Raw genomic sequence first — 18,538 nt, 5'->3', positions numbered from 1 at the left:
AATACCTAGGATACTGTTCCCTAATTTACTGCAGTGTGATTGATGAACTCAAAAAGCTTCCCGTAGTCCAGCTTTTTAGACTAGAAAGACTTTTTTTCTTGGAGGGATGAGGTTTGTCTCCTTCTTGAAGCCTTAAATGGCATGTGATTTAAAACACTTCTGCAGCAGGTCATATTCTGATATACGTACTGAACAGAAATAGAAAATTTCTGTGCAATTCTCAATTCTTGATTTTGCCCCAGTTGAAAGTGCTGAATTCTGTTATCACCAACAATGTAAAGGTTTTCCTCTGCCCGTCCCTAAAATAGGTGTCTCAATGGGCCGCTGATTTGAGGAGCCGAGAACAGGAACAACTGTAGCTGGGCTAGATTGTTTGGCCGTGTTATACAAAGTTGTGCCTGTACTAGGAGAACTGCCCGGCAGGTGTCTCTCCAACACAAGTGAGAGAGAGACCATCTGCTTATAATCATCAGTTTAGAGAATAATCTTCTCTAACTGCACTCATTCCTATTCCTATCTGGAGAAGGATTCTGCTTTCTATTTTCTATTGCTAAGTTTTCAACCTAGTAGCTGCTCTGCAATTCAGAGCCTTACCTTTGGTGATGCTGAGCGTGTTGTCACCGCTTGCTACAAAATCGTAAAGTGCAACGAAGAGATTGGGATCGCTCTCAGTGGCTCCAAGCAGGTTCTCCTTGGAGCTCCATCTGATGGCTTCATTCAGTGCCTGGGGTTCAACATCGCAACCATAGGGGCGGTGCAGGGCCTCTGAAGAAAGAACAGAAGAGGAAATTACTTTGTGTACAATTGTAAATAGATCAAAACCCAGTGTACAGCAGAGCGAAGCTCCTGCTGCACGATATGCTCTTTATGGAAAGGGAACACCATGTCTGCACATCTTAGATCGGTGGTTTCCAATACCCACTTTGCTGACTCTTGATTCTATAGTTTACTTCTAAAGGGGGCTAGAGAAGGTCATTAACTTCCTATATACCAAGCAGCGCATATAAAATTTCTATTTAACATTTATTATATATTTCTATTTATATACACCTCTATTTTAAATTATTTAGGCATTCACAGATTGAAAAATAAGGGAGAAATTAAAAGTGTGGGGTTTTTTTTTTTTTGGTGAAGTAGTGAAGGAAACCTTTCAACACTGAAATGTTGTATTTTATGTCTTTATTGTTTCTGTGGCTGAAGTAGATAGCCTGGATCTGAAGCCAACATTACAAATACAGGTAAGAGACTGAACTATGACACAAATGAGATCTATAGGTTGGGACAGTAACTGATTCAGTATTAGCAGGAATGATGGCAATTTGTGATACGTTTCAAGGCTGTGTAAAGAAGAGGTGGAAAACTGACAGGGACAGAAAGTAGTAAGGGTGATGCTGGGTATTTAGCAGCAGCGTTTCTGAATACCCAGGCAGTTCTGTTTTGCTGTTTCAAAAGGACAACTGATGCTAACTTGATAGTACAAGGGAGAGGGGGGAAGAATCAGACTTGTTTTATAGAAAAAAAAAAAAAAAAAGTCTCCATAGTTCCTGTGACGATGAAAGCAATCTAAATATACAGGGTTTTGGAAAGAACTGTACTAAAAAGCAAAACTGTCTGAACACTTCATGGTAGTGCTATGCCAAGACCATCATTGGCTTTCTAACCCATAGAGAGGTTTTCCAGGAACATCTAGCAGAATAAATTTCAACATTAAGACAAGAGAAAGAGCGATGATGTAGTTTCATACATGTGGGCTGCTCCAGGGGGCAAAAAAAGATGATGGTGTAAAGATATAAATATTTTCTCTATGGCACAACTGATGTAAGTTCCCATCCCAATATATATTTCCAAATTCTCTTGTTGAACTTACTTATGGAAATTCACCATAAGAAGATTTAATTAAATGCACCAAACATAAAAAAATCCTCTTTAAAGTCGGATGCTTTCTTCACTTTACAATCATTGCTTTGGGCCATTTCTGAGGGGCTGAGAAGTCAGGCTCAGGATGTTTTTAAGCAGACCACTGCCAGAGAACGTGTGTATATAACACCCCCCTCCCCACTCTCCCGTGAGATTTACATTCGCGACCAAGAGCTAGTCTATAAGGCACTTTTAAAGAGAACAAAGAGCTCAAATGCAATACAGGATGGGAAAACTGGGAAGTCAGCGAGACACAAAACAGGAAGAGGCCTGTGCCAAGTAATAGGCAAACATATGCCAAATCTGTGTCACAGGACAAAGCTCAAGCCTGGAAAATGAGGACGTAGGGCCGTTCCCAGCATGTACATGCAATTTTTGGACTGTATTGTAGGTACGCGAGAAAGTAAACGGTTAAGGTTTGTTCTGTTTTGTTTTTAAACACGTAGCTAAGTGGTTTTTGACTGCATTTCTGGTAATCATTCAGAGTTATACTGCTTGCACAACCTGCTCATCTTGCAATTACTTAATAACCTACCTCCGAGCCTTGCCACAGTAGCAGCCTATCAAGGTCATCCTAGCAAGAACAGAAGTGACTAGAGATTAAGCTACCAAAATGTCACTTCTTTGATTTCATTATCCGGAGATACAATGTTTATGTACAATTCTTGCTTCTAACCATCAACTGCAATTAAATTTACAATATACTAACCCATCAGACTGGGTGCTATCATGGAAAAGAGAGGAAATCCCAATGTTTGCTCAGCTACCTACATTATAGCACAGCTGCCAACATCCCACTGTAATTTTTTAGGGCTGGCTGTGTGTATATATGCATGTCCAGTTGTTAAGCACCGGGAAAGAACACCAGTTCCTAAATCCATCTCTCTTTATGGAGTAAAAATACACATTTAATTAAATAATACATTCTTTATACTCCTACAGTGACTTGTGTTCGAGTGTTCCAGTGCCTTAAGCAAAGTCACTCAGCAAATGGGCTGTACAAGAAATCTGACTTGCGCATCTCTGCTAAGGAGCAGACACAAAAGTAGGCAGTGTTTCCAAAAAATATCCCGACGTTTCAGCTCCAAAATACCTTAACGGTGTTTCAATAACTTCTTACTTTCAATTATGTATCTGACGAAATGTGAAGGGCTTTAAACAAAAATACATGCATTTGTTCTAAATCAAAGCATACTTTAACTTTCTTTCTCAAGCCAGAAAAGCTCATGAACTGAGCATCCAACCCCTACTTAACAGACAGCACAGAGTTAAGCACTTAACCGTGCACTGGGTAAGCCTGAAGCAGCCTAGCCTCAGCTCAGCTTCAGAGCTGCTGCAGCAAATCCCATGACCAGCCAAGCCTGCCCACGCTGAGCCCAGCAGCGGGCACTTTAGCCAAGGCAAAACCAGCAGAAATGCCACCTGCTGCTCAGTGCTGAGCAGCTCTGCCCACATGAAACCATTTGTGGTGCTATGCTGGATTGCCAGCGAGGATTCAAAGCAGATGTGGGACTACTACCGCTTCCTCGGGAATGCCTGGGAGGCTGGCACATGTTTTTAACACCCACTTTATGTACAAAAAAAGCCAGCAGAAGTTAATGTTTGATGAGGAGCTTCAATCACTTAGCTGCAGTGCTTACCTAAAAATCACATTACCTAAAAATCAAATGCTTTTAAGGGTTCATGTCTCACTAACTTCCTTCACTTTCATTTTTAGAGTGACTTGGATGCTTAAGTAACTGTAAAGGTTACCCAGTATCTACTAAAGGGGAATTTACCAGGATATAGAAGTACCTATTGCAGGTTATTATTACATAATAACCTATGCTGCTCAATACGGTGTGGGATCTATGACACCCAATATGTAAGGATATCGAAGGTCAGTGAAACATGATAATTGCATAGACCTCATTAAGGAAACTAAGATAACCAAAGCATATCACAAATGATACCCCTCCAACTGAATAGTCTGGAAGCTCTATTCACACCAAGGGTGAGGAAATGAGCTGGGAAGTTCTGTTTTATATCAGCTCCTTTTAAAGGCTAACCATAAATCATATATTACCACTTTCATTTCCTATACAATGGAAAACTTACATCATCATTTAGCGTACAAGTAATACACGGTCATGCGAGGAGGTTATGCTTCATCCATCTCCTTCCTTTTCTTTATTCCCACAATACAATTTGCTTCTCTCCGGATATGAATGCTTTTCCTATTCAGCCAACATGTAAGGGAGGTTTTATCCCCCACCCTGTGCTGCCAACACTGCAACTACCAATCTCTTCAGTCCAAGAGCAGGAGGTAGTATATGCTAAACCTTAAATTTTAGAGTCACATCAAGTGCTGAAGTGGTCCCTATTTCTGAAATACTGTGTAACTGCTCACAAAAATGAAGCATTTCAATAATCCTAAAACCCGGATAAAAGCAGGCAATCTCAGTCCTGCCCGCGGCCGGTCTCATACTACAAGACAAAGATAGACTTGAAAGGACCCACATCCTCCTTGAAGCACTTGGAGAAATACAGGAAAGGGATAGCAGAGCATTACATCCCTGAGCATCATACCTGTGAAACTCACGCCAGGCTCAGAGGCTTCCTCGCCAAGGCAGCAGAGCAGCTTGCCCTCTTTGCCATAGCTGCTAGACTGGAAGAGGACCGTCCCCCCAATCATGCTGTGCTTCGCAGCAAGCAGAAGAGGCTGCTTGACACAAGAAGTCCTGGGCTGCCGCTGCCAGCACAAATGCCACCACGTGCAGACGATCACTGCTTGCAAGGCTGGCGGCCAATGAAAAAGCAAGCGCTGCCGAGCAGGCAAAGGAGAAACTGGGAAAACCAAGCTGCGGGTTAACGTGGTTATTAGCTGGAAGTGAGGGTGGAGCTTCCCAGGGAATGCTGAACAAACAGAGGATGTGGGGACTGGACTGCAAGTTGAAACAACTTTGAGATGAGCTATAAAGACAAGAGTTTTGTTCCACTAAAAGTTAGGCAACAAAGTGTTTGGGAAGAAAGCAAACAGTTTCCTTGGAGAAATTCCTTTGTACAAATTACAAAACAGATCACCCATTAAGGGGCCTGCCCAAATTGATTCATTTTTCCACTCCACATACCATTGCTGGAGCACTATTTACATGAATCAACAGGAAACAACGTTAGTGAAAATACACACCTAAGAGATGCACAAGCGCTGAGCAAGTAAACACTCTCGAACATTTCAGGATTTCAGAAAGAAACAGAAAGCAAGGGCAGTACCTTATGCCCAGTCTGAGCTGCGTATTTGCTGATTTAGTAAGACTCAGGACAGCTCTCTGAAAGGGCACCACCAAATTACCTCTCAAAAAACATAAGATTTGTTGGATGAATTCTTTAAAAGCCCTAGTTTTCTAGCAAAGGCTGCATGGTTCGTAGCAGGACAGGCTCCTCCCAACACGTGGACAAGGAAGGGTTAAAGAACAAGCCATCACCATGGCAGTCTCACACCTGGGAGGGTGGTGGGCCTGCAGAGGGGGATAAAAGGGAGCAGGGAAAGGCAAGTAAGTGGTTTGGCCATTTGTAGGAGAAGAAGAGCTGTTGCAGCCCACCAAGAAAAAAAGCAGCATTTCTACAATCCATGAACTCCACCGTTCTGTGAGAAAGGCAGCTGCGCCACATGATGAGGGCTCAAATCAGGCTAAAGGTAAGAAACGTGCAACCTGGCTTATTCCAAATGTTTGTGTTTTGTAAGACTGTGGATGTGAAAACACACTATGTAAAACTGTGGATATGCTGTGGTGATGAGGAGTTGCTTTTCCCCATGTGGCCTTGATGTGAGTTATTTCCACCACCACCATCACCTAGTGTATGTGGAAAAAATAACCAGACAAAGAAAATACCTTAGGGTACCCGCATACTGTTGTCTTCCTAAAGTTCTGACGAGCGGGTGACCTCCTTTCCTCCTCCTACAAAACAAGCTCAGTGAATCCTGCAGCATGCTACTCACTAGTAATACGTTGAGATACCTTTACTTACAAGCTCCTAGGCTTTCTCTCTTTTCCCCTTTGTTTTTCCCTCTTGCAGTTTATTGTTTTCTCTCTTCTCTTATGTGCTCTGAGTACTCTTAATTACACTAGTATTTGTACTAACCTTTGTGTATCTATTAATACACAAAGAATAAGCAGAAATTGTAGGCAAAACCAGCATAGCCTCAGAAACATGGGGACGAGCGTTGTGACAAACAAGCTTTTCAGCCGGGTCTGAAATGGTACCAGGAAAGGGCAAGCTGTATATGGATTTGTGACTAAATTAGTCTTAGCTATAATAGTTAAGAAAGTTAATAACCAATTTACTTGTTAGTTAAAATACAACAGATCAGTAATTAGTATCTCTGGAACAAAGAAGGATCAGTAGAAAGTTCGGTTGGATTAATAATGTAACTTGCAAATATATCTATTGAACCTCTCGGTTTTAGCCTCTGTCAGAAGAGTATCCTTAGCCAAAGCCTAATGGCTGGCTGGGCTGCTAATGAGCTCCTGACGTGAACCAAGCAGTGGCCAGCACTGGCCTTATGGGCGAGTAATGTTTTGGCTGTAAGCTTCCTGTAACAGGGCAATTCTGTCCCTGCACCCTTCCAGCCGCGCTCCTGAAGGTGTTTCTCAGTGGGAAGGACATGGGGTGTCCCTGCACAGCGTGTAGCTGTTCATAAGGTCCTGTCAAATGCACCCAGGCAGAATAAAATCGGGCATCTTTCTACCTTCTGGATGAGTGTTATTTCTCTTACAACTGATTTTCCTAGATAGTTATTTTACAGTGTAGGCCATCACCTTTACATCTGCATCCACCACATCTGCATCCTGTTCCTATTCCCTTCACAGTAAGTGCACAATATAAAATCTTAATCCTGGTATACTCCCTCGGTGGCAGAATCCACCTTTCAGGCACAGCAGCTCTTCCCCGCTCTTTAGACTATTCCCCGTGGTCCCCTTCAAAGCTGTTTCCTGAGAGCGGTTACCCTTCCTGTACAACTTAAATCATCCATTTAGAAGCATTTCTCTGATTCTTCCAGCAGTGGGAAAAAGTTGAATATGAGGAAATCTTGCTGACTACGCTACTTTGAAATGTATCTTTCAGGGAGCTTCTAAAAAAATTCGCTGTACTCTGAATTTATGAACCAACTGTCAATGTCTCCAACAAAAGAATGTGTAAATAGCAGTAGAGCTCCAAAAAGGATTTGGTGGTGTTGGCAGAAGGCCAAATTGACTGGTTTGTCAATGGAAGGAAGAGAGACAAAGAAAGGGTTATAGGGTAAATACTGGTTACTGCATACAGTCTCAATCTGATATCTCAGCATTTGACATCAAAAACCATAAGGCGTGTGTATACAGACACACGGTGTTCTATCTTCTGGCTTCTCACATGCCTCTTTTTCACAAAGGAACACTTGAAGACAAGGCCACCAAGATCCCCACATATGCCACATCTTTCACTTTATTTTCACTTTGAGTTTTTAAACTAAATCTCCATGATGCTATTTTACACACAGACTCATTTTATATGCTTGCTTTAAGACTACCGAAGAATAGGCATTGGTCAACTTAGAGTATCTAAGTTGCTAAGACTATCAAGTAACTAACGACTGCCAGTATAATTGGTATTTTGCACTGCATCTTCAAAACGTACATCGCTTTACATCACTAGAGCTCAAGATCTTTAACCAGCTTGTTAGTGGGAGGATTTCTGCCTTAACGAATATGAGGAAACAAAATTGATAACACAGCAGCAAGTGGGTTTCCTATTTTGCTGACACAATTGGAATAGTATCAAGTTCTACAGTAGTTTCGTTTCTGAAGCCAAGTCTCAGCACTTCCTACTAACCAAAAATACTCAAGGCAAACTACATACTAAAAAGCAAACCAATGCTGAACAGGCCAAGTTCCTGCTGTCTAATAATGTGGTAGCATAGAAGCAGACCCATGAACTTTCTTTACCCTGTAACAGACTTCAGTCTTTACCTAAATGGACCACCCAGTCTTTCTGCTGACATATGTGTGGCCATGAAAAACACCAGCTTAAAAGGATTCAGACAGCTCACATATGGCTTCGGTAAAATGCAGGCAACCTAACTAAATGCCATTCCTAGGTGTTCCTCTCCTGCAAGCAACCAGACTCTTAATAACGTGGTTTGCCTGAGCTAAGCACAGATCCATAGTTAGTCTTTGGGCCTCCCACAGAGTGGTGCAAGGTTTAAGTATTGTAAACAACCCACTGAATAAAGCCAAGAAATACAGCTCTAAGCCAAGAACTTGGGATGGGCAAGGAATAGGTTTCTATTTATGGTACCAGGCTGGGAGACAGAATGGGAGGAGATTTGAGTCAGTGACAAAACTGCATCACGAACAGCTCACATCATATAAAAAGAAATTTTTCAAGCCAAGCTGGTAGCACTGTCTTGCCTCAAGTATCAAAATATACCTGAAATAGAAAAGGTTAATAGAAGTGATCTTTGGTATCAGAGAGAGAAATATATGGAGAAATCTAAAAGTTCTCCATACAGTTCACCTCTTAAATGCAGATTTATTTTTCAACATGACAAATGGCTGCATGAGGTATTCCCCTGCGCTTATTTCATGGTTAAAATGGTGAGTCCTCACCTAGAAGACATGTTTTTTGGCTACCTTGATATAAAAAAAAAAAAAACAAAACTTCGGCTGGGGCTGCACGGCTAGAAGGTGCGTCCCCTGGGTGGTGGATAGGGGATCCCTCTCTGGAGGATGCACCGGCTAAAATTGAAGAAGGTGCCGTGAACCAACGCAGCCTAAGGGAAGGCCACCCTGACAGAAAAACCACTGGCCCTCCAAGTCATGGGGGTTGGGCAGGAGGCCAACTACCTCCTCCCAGAAAAAAAAAACAAAAGTTGCAGAAACGACGAGCATCAACTTGGAGATGGAGAAAATCAGTAATGAAGTGAGGAGGAGGAGATGGAACTGGATCGGTCATGTCTTGAGGAAAAAAACAACAGAAGACTGTGCTGTGGCCCTTGGACTCCAGAGCACGCAGCCACAGACCGATCGAAGTGGAAGAACGATGTTCACGCCTTGTGTGCCTCCTGGCACTGAGAGAATTCAGATCAGAGATGATATAAAAAACCAAAGGAAGACAAGGTTTGGGTTTTTGGTGTCAATGAATTTTAATTGGTAGAAGGAGAGGACAGATTGATCTCAACTAGTTACACCAGTGTATGAAGAATTCAAGCTGTCTACCTGAACATGACAAGAAGATACCTATCTTAAGATCAAAACAAACTGATGTTGATGAAGGAACTGCCTGTCTTCTGTTTCACTGGTTCCAGTTATTCTCTCCCTTTGTTATTAATGCTATCAAACATTCAGAGGTGTCCCTCAGCCTGTTTCCTTGCTCAGATGTGAGTGACACATAGGTATACCATTTCTCCCAATATCAACCTAATGCAGCACTTCCCTATTTTTTCTCAACTTCTTCCTGGTAAAGAAGTATCTTTTTGGTACAGAACCCAAAATGAAAAAAAATCAAGCTTAAGGTCCAAAATATTAATTTGAAAATCTTCATTCATTCAGTGCAAGATGTATAAATCTCTTCATAGATCAACAACTGTATAGGCTGCAAATGACTGAAACTTCTACTGCAGCATTTGGTAGCACTGCTGTTTTAAGAGAGGATTTCAGAGCAGATGAAGTATTGATCATCTTCAGTACAAATGCTGCTAACTCAATACACTGGCCCTCATTACCTCCAAGACTTTCTGTCCTCACAGAACTTCGGCAGCAAAGTGACTCTGGCATAAACGCAGCTAGCAAAATGACACAGGTTTCAGACGCATTTAAAAAATAATTTAGGGTGAGGAACTCATGTGAGCACAGGAGAGCTGGACCTAACAGTTATTAAAAGGTGCAATGGATGTTTCCTGTCACAGGTACCGGGAATGGTCAGAAGCACCGGAACCCACTCAAAGTACCAATCTGACTTCTTTGAATGTGCCTCTGGGTGAGGAACCAAAACCCACCAGCACAACAGATAATAAGAAACACACTTTCCTGAAGTGAAAGAGAGATTTTAATGCATTTAAAATTATATACAAAAAGGATTTTAGAACAAAAAGCTACAAATGTAACCTCTTTGCAAAATCCTGGATACTGTATCAAAGTGTTCGTTGCCTTAATTACTAAGGATTTGTTCAGCTCCTATAAAGCTAGTCAGCTTTGCAATTGCTGCTATCCAGAAACAAGCAGAGAGACCACCAACTTCAGATGCTCTGTATTACATACCTCTCTCCATTGAGTACTGAGGTGATGAAGTTCCAATCTTTGTTCCTCTGAATCCTGCCTATAGTGGAGAGTAACTACTCCCACAATAACAGTTTTAGGGAAAGGAGTGCTATGAAGGGACACCCGTATTTCAAAGGTAACTGGGAAACTGCATACATGTAGATCAAAAGTCTATTTGACATTCTTCCTCTGTCGTGGTAAGTTCCAGTAAACCTCTCCAGTATGAAGGGTAAGGAGGATTAGGTCACCCGGTCCTTCTCCAGGAAAGGTGGGATGGCCAAATATTATGACAGCTTACAGCAAGTCATTTAGCATTCTTTTTTAATCAGTTCTGCAGGAGAGAAGTTGCTTAATGTGGATTACACTTGACTCCAACAGAATTCCTGAGAAGTCCTAATACCGGCCAGATCAAAGTCAAGATATTATCTACTTCTAAGCAAATCAAATGAATAGCTACTGACTTGCACAGTGTTAAGACAAACATTTGCAGTAAGGGCTCTTCTGCAAAAAGAATACTTGAAAAATCATGGCTCAACCGACCCCTAAGCAAGCCAGAAATATACACAATAACAAAGTCTAGCTGGTGAGAGGTGTATTTTGCAGATGTAAAGCACTAACTGATCAGACCTTTGAGTTAATGGGACATAAATGTCCAAGCTGCTTTTCAAGTGACATAATTACATCTTATTAGAAGTCCTACAGTATTAGGTACTCTCCTTAGACTCAGCACCTGGAACAATGACCACATTAAACTGTTTCTCAGCTGGCTTTTTGAAATTTATTTTTAGCCTTCCTAGTTAGAGGGAAAACTTGGAAGGAGAGGGTAGAGCCTAACTCACTGACTTGTAATCTCAGGAGTGAAAGAAAACATCAATCTAACAGACCAAATTTGAGCTGACATCACAACTTGAGGCCAAAGTAATTATTTTGGCAAGTGCCTTAGACAGGCAGCACTGCTTACCTTTTGGAGGATATTCGGAGGGCAGAGCTCCCCAGGTGAGCTGATACAGCTTCAGTTTCCAGTACATGAGTTTAATTTTTTTAATGCAATCCCAAAATGCTTGTTAGCACAGATGCGACTTCTCAGTTCCATCCACCCACACTGAATATGCAGCAACTGCCAAAGCTACACAGTACTTCTGTTTTAAAAAAATTCTCTAGCTAAAAATAAATCACAAAACTGTCAACCTCGTTTGTCAGCAACCAATATGCTGTTCAAGCCATTGTCCACAGCCATTTTCTTCTCTTGAACAAAGAAGGGTTTTCCTTTTTAAAGTATTTATGTGATTTGACTAAAATACTCCTGTGATCTTGCCTCCTTTAAAATATATTTGTCTTAGAAAATAAACCAGTGTTTCCTTTCCTCCAAGAAAAGCCGAGCTTTAGCATGAATACTTGCCCAAAAATTGCATGCCGTCTTGTTAACTTCAGAACCAGGGAAAACTCTTAATGTGGATGCTTGTCAGGAGATCCCCAGAGCCCGACATTCAGCTGAGCCCTGGCTCAGGGGGTTTTAGTTGTCTTGCTCCTTCTCAGCCCTTTAAGCCTATGGTGGGGGGGGGAGCGTGGACATGCACGTATGAAGTCAGAGAAACACATCCATCGCACTAAACTTAGTTACTGGCTGCTGTGGCGCTTCCCGGTGGTGAAACCCAGACACTTGTAATTGGCTCCGCTGACCAGACAAGGGACTCCATTCACCAGCGCCATTTCCAACAGCTGCTCAATAACCAGGGTAACACAAACCCCAGCCTCGGCAGAAGGAGAATTCCTTGCTCAGTGCCGACAGCTTTGCAGTTTCAGGCTGTGTCACTACATTTGCTTTTTCAAATCTACTAACAGCAGTGTTTAGCCCTCGTGTGTCTGAGTCCGGTATTAAGACAAGAATGTACTCACTGAAATAACGATTCTGGAAAATCCTTTCTGGGTTATGGCAGAACTAATACAGCTTTGAAGGAAAATAAACTACAGTAAGACTGAGCAAGTTCAATACTCCTATCCTAAAAGTAATCAAAGCTACAAAAAAGTCAGTTTGACTTGCTGGTGTAGTAATATAATCAGTTTTATTACGCAGAAGGATAACGGTAAATGAATAGACAAAGATTATGAGTAACTTAAGTGGATCTGGATTGAAAATGCTTATATAATTTAGTATGTTTGTGATGGATATTATTCAGTAGAGCTGATATTTTTGGACAGAATAACAAAACAAAACCAGTGTTTTAAAAATAATTAATTGAAGAGAGGTAAGACTAGCCAATATATTCAACTTGAAGGAATTTTATGCAGCTAAGATACATTTATGTACATCCGCTGCTATAGTGGTTGCATCTACTGTAAAGTTAGGCATTGAGATTATTTTTTCTTTTTAGGAAGTACTTCTTGATTGTTAACATCAAAACTATAGAACATTTAAAGGAAGTATTACAGGAAACCCAAGTCCATTTAGCAGAACACTTAAGAATGTCAAAAGCAAGTCAGCTAGCTGACAACTGGGATTCTTCAGGCACCTAACAACCACTGTACTGGGTCGCTTATAGCCCAGCATCCTGCTGTTACCATTGCCAACAGAAGCTGCCTGGGGAAAGGGTAATAATATTATTCCAGAATACTTTCCAAGCTTCCAACATGTTGCAGCTCAAGGTTTTTCTGAGCCAGAGCTGGTGGTGGTGCAGTTAAAGTTCCTAATAGGCTTCTTCCTTTATTTTGTCCGGTTGCTGTCTGGAGTAATGCGAACTGACTCATCGTGTAAACAATATCCTGCCGCAATGTTATCAATAGCTCAACTGCACATTGTAGAATAATCTTACTTGCTTTGGGCATGACATCTGCTAGTTTAATTTGATGAGCCTTAGTCTGTACAGTGGCAAATCCTGAACGATCACTACCTGTTGGAGCTTTCCCTGCCACTTGTGACTTCTACAGTCCTTTATCTTGTTTTACCTCAGAGTTTGTCTCAGGCAGTCTGATGATGATATTGTCTTTGGTCACCTTTAAACAGTCCTCCTTTGAGTTTTTCCTAGCTCTACCATACACCCCTCCAGACAACCAGATCAGAATTGCGTGCAGTATTCAAACCATAGCTTTGTACAGTGCCAGAACTATATATTTTTCTATTCCTAATGCTCTGGTTTTTGGACTACAATTCTAAATATTGTCATAACAGCGTCTTATTACAGCTCAAAGATTTATTTCTGTTGTTGTAGTAGTCAGCTCAGCTAAATACCTCATATGCAAAGCTAGAAACATTTTCCTCTGTGTACCACCATGTTTACACTGAATCTTGTACCACTTCTTCCACCTGCAGCCTCCTGCAATTCTTCAGTCAACTTTCGTCTCTGCTATCTTTAACTTAGTATTATTAGCAACTTTACCACCTGGCTATTTGCTTTCTCCCTCTTCACATCATTTGTCATAGTTTGATAGCAGCTTTTAATTAAAAAACAGGTGAACTGAAGAAAAGTCAGAAAGTTGAGTAAAAGACATTTTCTTTATTCCTATTTGATAGCTGCTTCATTTCTACTACCTTTTCACTGAACAAAAACATTAATGTGTTCCAGCAATTTATATGCTATAATCAGTGCTTAGCAGTGTATGATCTAGTTAAGCCATCAGATACTGCTATCCTATAGTGAGGAGCATTTAAAAAAAAAAAGACAAATTATTTTGCAAGGGAAACCGCTGAACTAGAAGACTGGTTAAAGAAGGTATCATTGGCTCCAGGGAGAAATAGTGCAGGAGATGGGAAACTTGAATGTGCCTGGATGCAAACAGAGCAGAAACATCCTGTAGATGATGTTTTTTCTACTAATTTGTTTTCAGAGCAGTAAAGAAAAGCAAACAAAGTACAACAGTGTGGAAATGAGTGACTTCATTCCCCAGAAACATCAGGCCAAATCTTTTGACCAGATTAAAGACTGCCATTGCAAAAACCAGAAACTGCATGGAAAATGCTTAGATTAACCTTAAGTTAGGCTAGCAAGGACAGAATCTGATCTACAGACAAATAAACATCATAAAGGAGGTAGCTGCAATTCCAGATTGATCTAATAATTTGTAAAAAGACAAATCCCCACAAGAGCCAAGATCTGCTGCCAATTTACAATGCAAACCTGAACACTAACAGCTTGTTTTTCTATAACACTGCAAATATTCCCTCCTTGTGCTGGGGAAATATGGAAGAGGAAAATAGTTGTATGGATTTTTCTAGGATTGTAAAGGGCTTTGAGGCAATCCTAACTAAATGAAATCCTATTTTATTGAATTGGTACCACAAAACCTTGTATTCACCTGGAATAAGAGACAGACAATGTAAACTATATTGTAAGAGTAAGGCAGGCTTTTCAAGACTGGATTATGCACAGTAACTTAAAAGCATGCCAAGATTAACAATGAGAGGGGAAGGGACTAATACTGCCTTAGCCCCCTCAAAATGCAGATGCTCTAAAAACAAAATATAGACAAGTGTTCTTTCCGATTGCTTCAGTGGTGAAGTTCAACTGAGTGCTACTCCCCTGGTTTTAGCAAATCTATTCCTCTCCTGTTCTGATTTTCATCTGTTGCTTAGAGGTTTTTGAACAGAAATGCAAAATGACAAGAAAAGTATCTGCTGACGTCTAAAACAATCCAGCAACTAGAAAAAGAAAAAAAAAAAATTTCATTTTGTCACTTACTTGCCACACAACTACCTGACTAATTTTTCCTGTTCAGAGGGTGAAACAACAACTCAATGTTGACACAGTCAGGGAATAAGACCCACTGCTAGTTATTTAAAGAGCCTTCCTCCCACTTAATACTGGCATAGCTGTCTGAGACATCTCTCCTGATGCCAGTATTTGTGGTGGTACGACTGGGATGCTCAGAGGATTGGTCAGTATATTGTCAGCTGTTTTTAACTGAAGGCTACTCCGGCCTCTGTTACTGCTTCTGCCTTTGGGTGCCACCTCCCCCAATGCTTAATTTACTCTATTTACTATATATATTCTGAGGAAGGAAGGAAGAGGGAAAGGGGTGGAAATTCCCAGTGGGAGGTCTAACATTGCAGCTCACTCAGCAGTCCATTTCCTCTCCCTCTATAAAGTACTGGTTAGTTCCTAAATTGCATCCAAGTACAACATCAGTTTTTGTGGATTTTACTGTGGATAGTAACAGCACATCATGAACTGGGAGGATGCATCAATATTACCTTGCCTCTTGTGGCAATGGTAGCAGTGACGAGTAGAAATGCACAGAAACTGCCATTCAAGTTGATACAAGCTATCACTGATACGACGTGCATGAACAAGACAAAACTAGGACTTTAAGTCATACAAATCGGAGAAATCAAGCCATTCATATAGCTCATAAGAGTACTTGCAGCCCACAGGAGGAATGGTATCTGTACTCTGCTATCACCATCAATCAAAGAATGGGGACATTAATGAAATGCAAGATGACAACCTAAACTAGAAAATAACATTAGCTGCATTCAGTTTCATGGCAAGATTTTTGCCTGTTGTGCTGTACAGCTTGCTTTGAGGGAGGGACATAAAACTTCATCTTACTTTAGGAGTGTTGTTTTTATGAAATGTAAATTTTGAACTGAGATTGAGACCAAAGTCTAACTGTGCCATCCAGAAGGGAACTTGCTTGCAGCATCCCCACATCCTCTGGTTTGAAAGGCCAAGAAAAGTCTCTTGTTAAGATTCCCCCCCTCCCCCCAAATTCAACAGAGTTCCACCTCATTCCTTCTTCCTCCCACTCCACAGAAAAACATCCCCAGTTGTTGCTGGCCTAGATAGGTTGTCAGGACAGCTGACTGCTTGGATTACACAGGGCTATATTGTATTCCCTCAAGAACCAGCCACACTAAGCGCTTCCTTTGGGACCAGGGCTCACTACTGGGCTGATACCAGCACACCAGGTGCCCCCTTGAAGTTGGAAATTCCAAGACAACAGGCAGTTCTGCAAATGCTCCTCTCAAAATCTTTCTCCCTCTGGAGCCTCTTACAGTTCAAACCTACTCCTAATCAGACATTTTGGTAACCAAAAGCATGGTGAACTTGTACTCAGTTCTGACTAAAAGCGAAGGGACAGAGTGCTGTCTTCTGCCTTTTGTCCAGGTACTGGAAACCAAAGTAGCTCTGGCTTTTGGTAGCTTGGGAGAAGATTTTTCCATTACATTTCTACTATTTACAGGTTACCTATGGCAATCCTGTATTTAAATGTTTTCAAAATAACCGTAGCTCTCCTCAGTGCAGTAGTTAGAAAGCAGAACATTCACCATCCCGTGTAGTTACTGCTTCAAGCCAAGGGCTTCTCTATCTCATCCTTATGGAGACCTCTTATTTAGCACTACTGCAAGACAGTCAATTGCTGCCAGCTTCTTGAGATGCCACTAAAACCCTGCCTTTTAGGGCATTTCTCTATTGGAATTCCATGCTGTTGTGACATGCTACTTAACTCTCAAATTTCTTTGAAAATTGAGGTAAACTACAAGACATGCCTCAGCTCAAGAATTGCTATTTGGCAAGCAACAGAGCATCCAGAAGCAGATAAAATTAACTTCAGATTGAAAGCTGCTGTACCATGTAGGCTTCAAATGGGTCTTTCAGCTTAGAAAGACTTTATAGAATCAGAAACTAATTCATGTTTGGAAGTTATTTGGAGGGTCTTTAGAATTAACGACACGTTTCCTGCTCACCTACATCATTGCCAGAAACAGTCTTCCCACTGCTTTCAGGCTACTTTAAGCACTTAAAGCCAGTATAACTACGTGCTGCATGGGCTGCTTTGAAGTAACAACTTCCTGGACAGGTTATAGAACTGAGCAGATGCCAAAACTGTCAAAAACAGTGAGGGAAGTGAGGCAAGGAAAGATGTTTATACGGACATATTATTGCTTCGAGATTTAAGTCTCTTACAACCTAAAATAAACAGTACAAGCATAACAATGTTAAATTTTTATAAAGCCTGCATGGTCAGTCTCTGGAAAACTGAACCAAAAGTTGAAATTTAGAAACCTGGAAGCACCCAGCACATTTAAGTTCCTCCAGCAAGGATGCTGAAGCTCCTGCATGAAGCATCACCACAGATGCTGGGGCAAACGCCCCTTAAGGTAATGCTTTCATCATGAACAGTAGATTGCCTGTGCCCCAAAAAAAGGAAAACCTCAAAGACCAAGTGAAGATGAATAGCACACAAATCAATGACTGAAATACAAAAGATGAGAGCCTGGGCAGAGACCTGCATAGAGTACCATCCCCCGCACCCCACCTCCCCGCACCCCTCCCCCAAAAGACCAGTAAATTAAACATGCAGGGTCACATCTCAGGTTCTGAAGCTGGAAAAGCTGAGTAATGGCAAACATCAAACTGTCACAATCAAACACAGCAAGCAGAATCAGCCCTCAAAAAGGACTGACTAATCTAGGTTGGCATGTTCTCTTATTAGTAACATCAAATGTGACTGTTTAGTAAAACTTCTATATTGAGAATTGGGTCTAATTAAAATGCAGCAGAAGATTACTAGTCTAAGAACTTAATTCCTAATTACTAGAGAAACTAGACTAGCAGATTTATTCACAGAAGTGAGACATTTTTGGCAGAAATATTGGTCAAATAATCCATTTGGTTATCCAACTTTAAGTTCACACCTAGTTGAGCTTGAAAGACAGCCAGCCTTTAGCTGTCAGTCTCACCAACTCAATGACAGCAATGAAGAGCTGCTCTTCATGGGCACTGGTTATAATCAGCTTTTCATTCAAGGCATACATGTGTAGCACGGTAGAAAGTCATTAAGGCCAAGAACTCAACGAGCACTGAAGTAAAATATATGTTAAAAAAAAACATCCTTAAACCAGATAAGAAGTGATTCTATTCTTAGAGACTTGGGGAAGTAAGCTCTTATGAAGAGATACTGCTTTTGACTCTTTAAGCATCTGAGTTAACTCACTTCTTAATTTCAAAGATTCTAAAAGGACAAATTTCAGGGGCTCATTTCAGGTAGCAGCCTTGCTAAAGAGCTACAACGCTAAGTATTGTGTATAGCCCATTAGGTTGTGGTTTTTTTTTTTTTAGTAATCCTAAACCAGATCCATCAAAGCCCTCCCCCAGGCACAAGAGACAAAACCACTGAAGTATTTCGCTAAGGTTTTGAGGGTGCGGGCTGACCATGTGGCTAAGTGAACCCAGCAGGCAGCTGCTGCCAGATCGGTGGTTGTGTCCCCTGCTCCCAGCTGCCTACTTTGCTGCTGCCCGCGTTCATCTGATGTGCAGTAAGCTGGGTCAGAAAACCAAACTAGCACTGCAGTGTTTTCTGTCAGTTTAGCTCCCTGGACTGGCTCATCACAGGGCCAGATGAGAACC

At 41.3% G+C, this 18,538-nt stretch overlaps 1 protein-coding gene across 1 annotated transcript in view; it reads right to left on the bottom strand.

Moving 5' to 3' along the window:
- Positions 1–18,538, bottom strand: part of ABL2 (ABL proto-oncogene 2, non-receptor tyrosine kinase) — a gene marked incomplete at its 5' end in the record, with an annotated part of 50,176 nt that overhangs the window by 15,411 nt on the left and 16,227 nt on the right. The window contains one exon of the mRNA XM_082313570.1: positions 595–765. Within this exon, the coding sequence (XP_082169696.1) occupies positions 595–765 (171 nt within the window). The remainder of the gene's footprint in view (positions 1–594; positions 766–18,538) is intronic.

Source organism: Platalea leucorodia (assembly GCF_965183815.1).
Source record: "Platalea leucorodia genome assembly, chromosome: 5".
Lineage (NCBI taxonomy): Eukaryota > Metazoa > Chordata > Aves > Pelecaniformes > Threskiornithidae > Platalea > Platalea leucorodia.
Note: the sequence above shows the minus strand (reverse complement) of the source record. Positions and strands in the feature narration are given on the sequence as shown.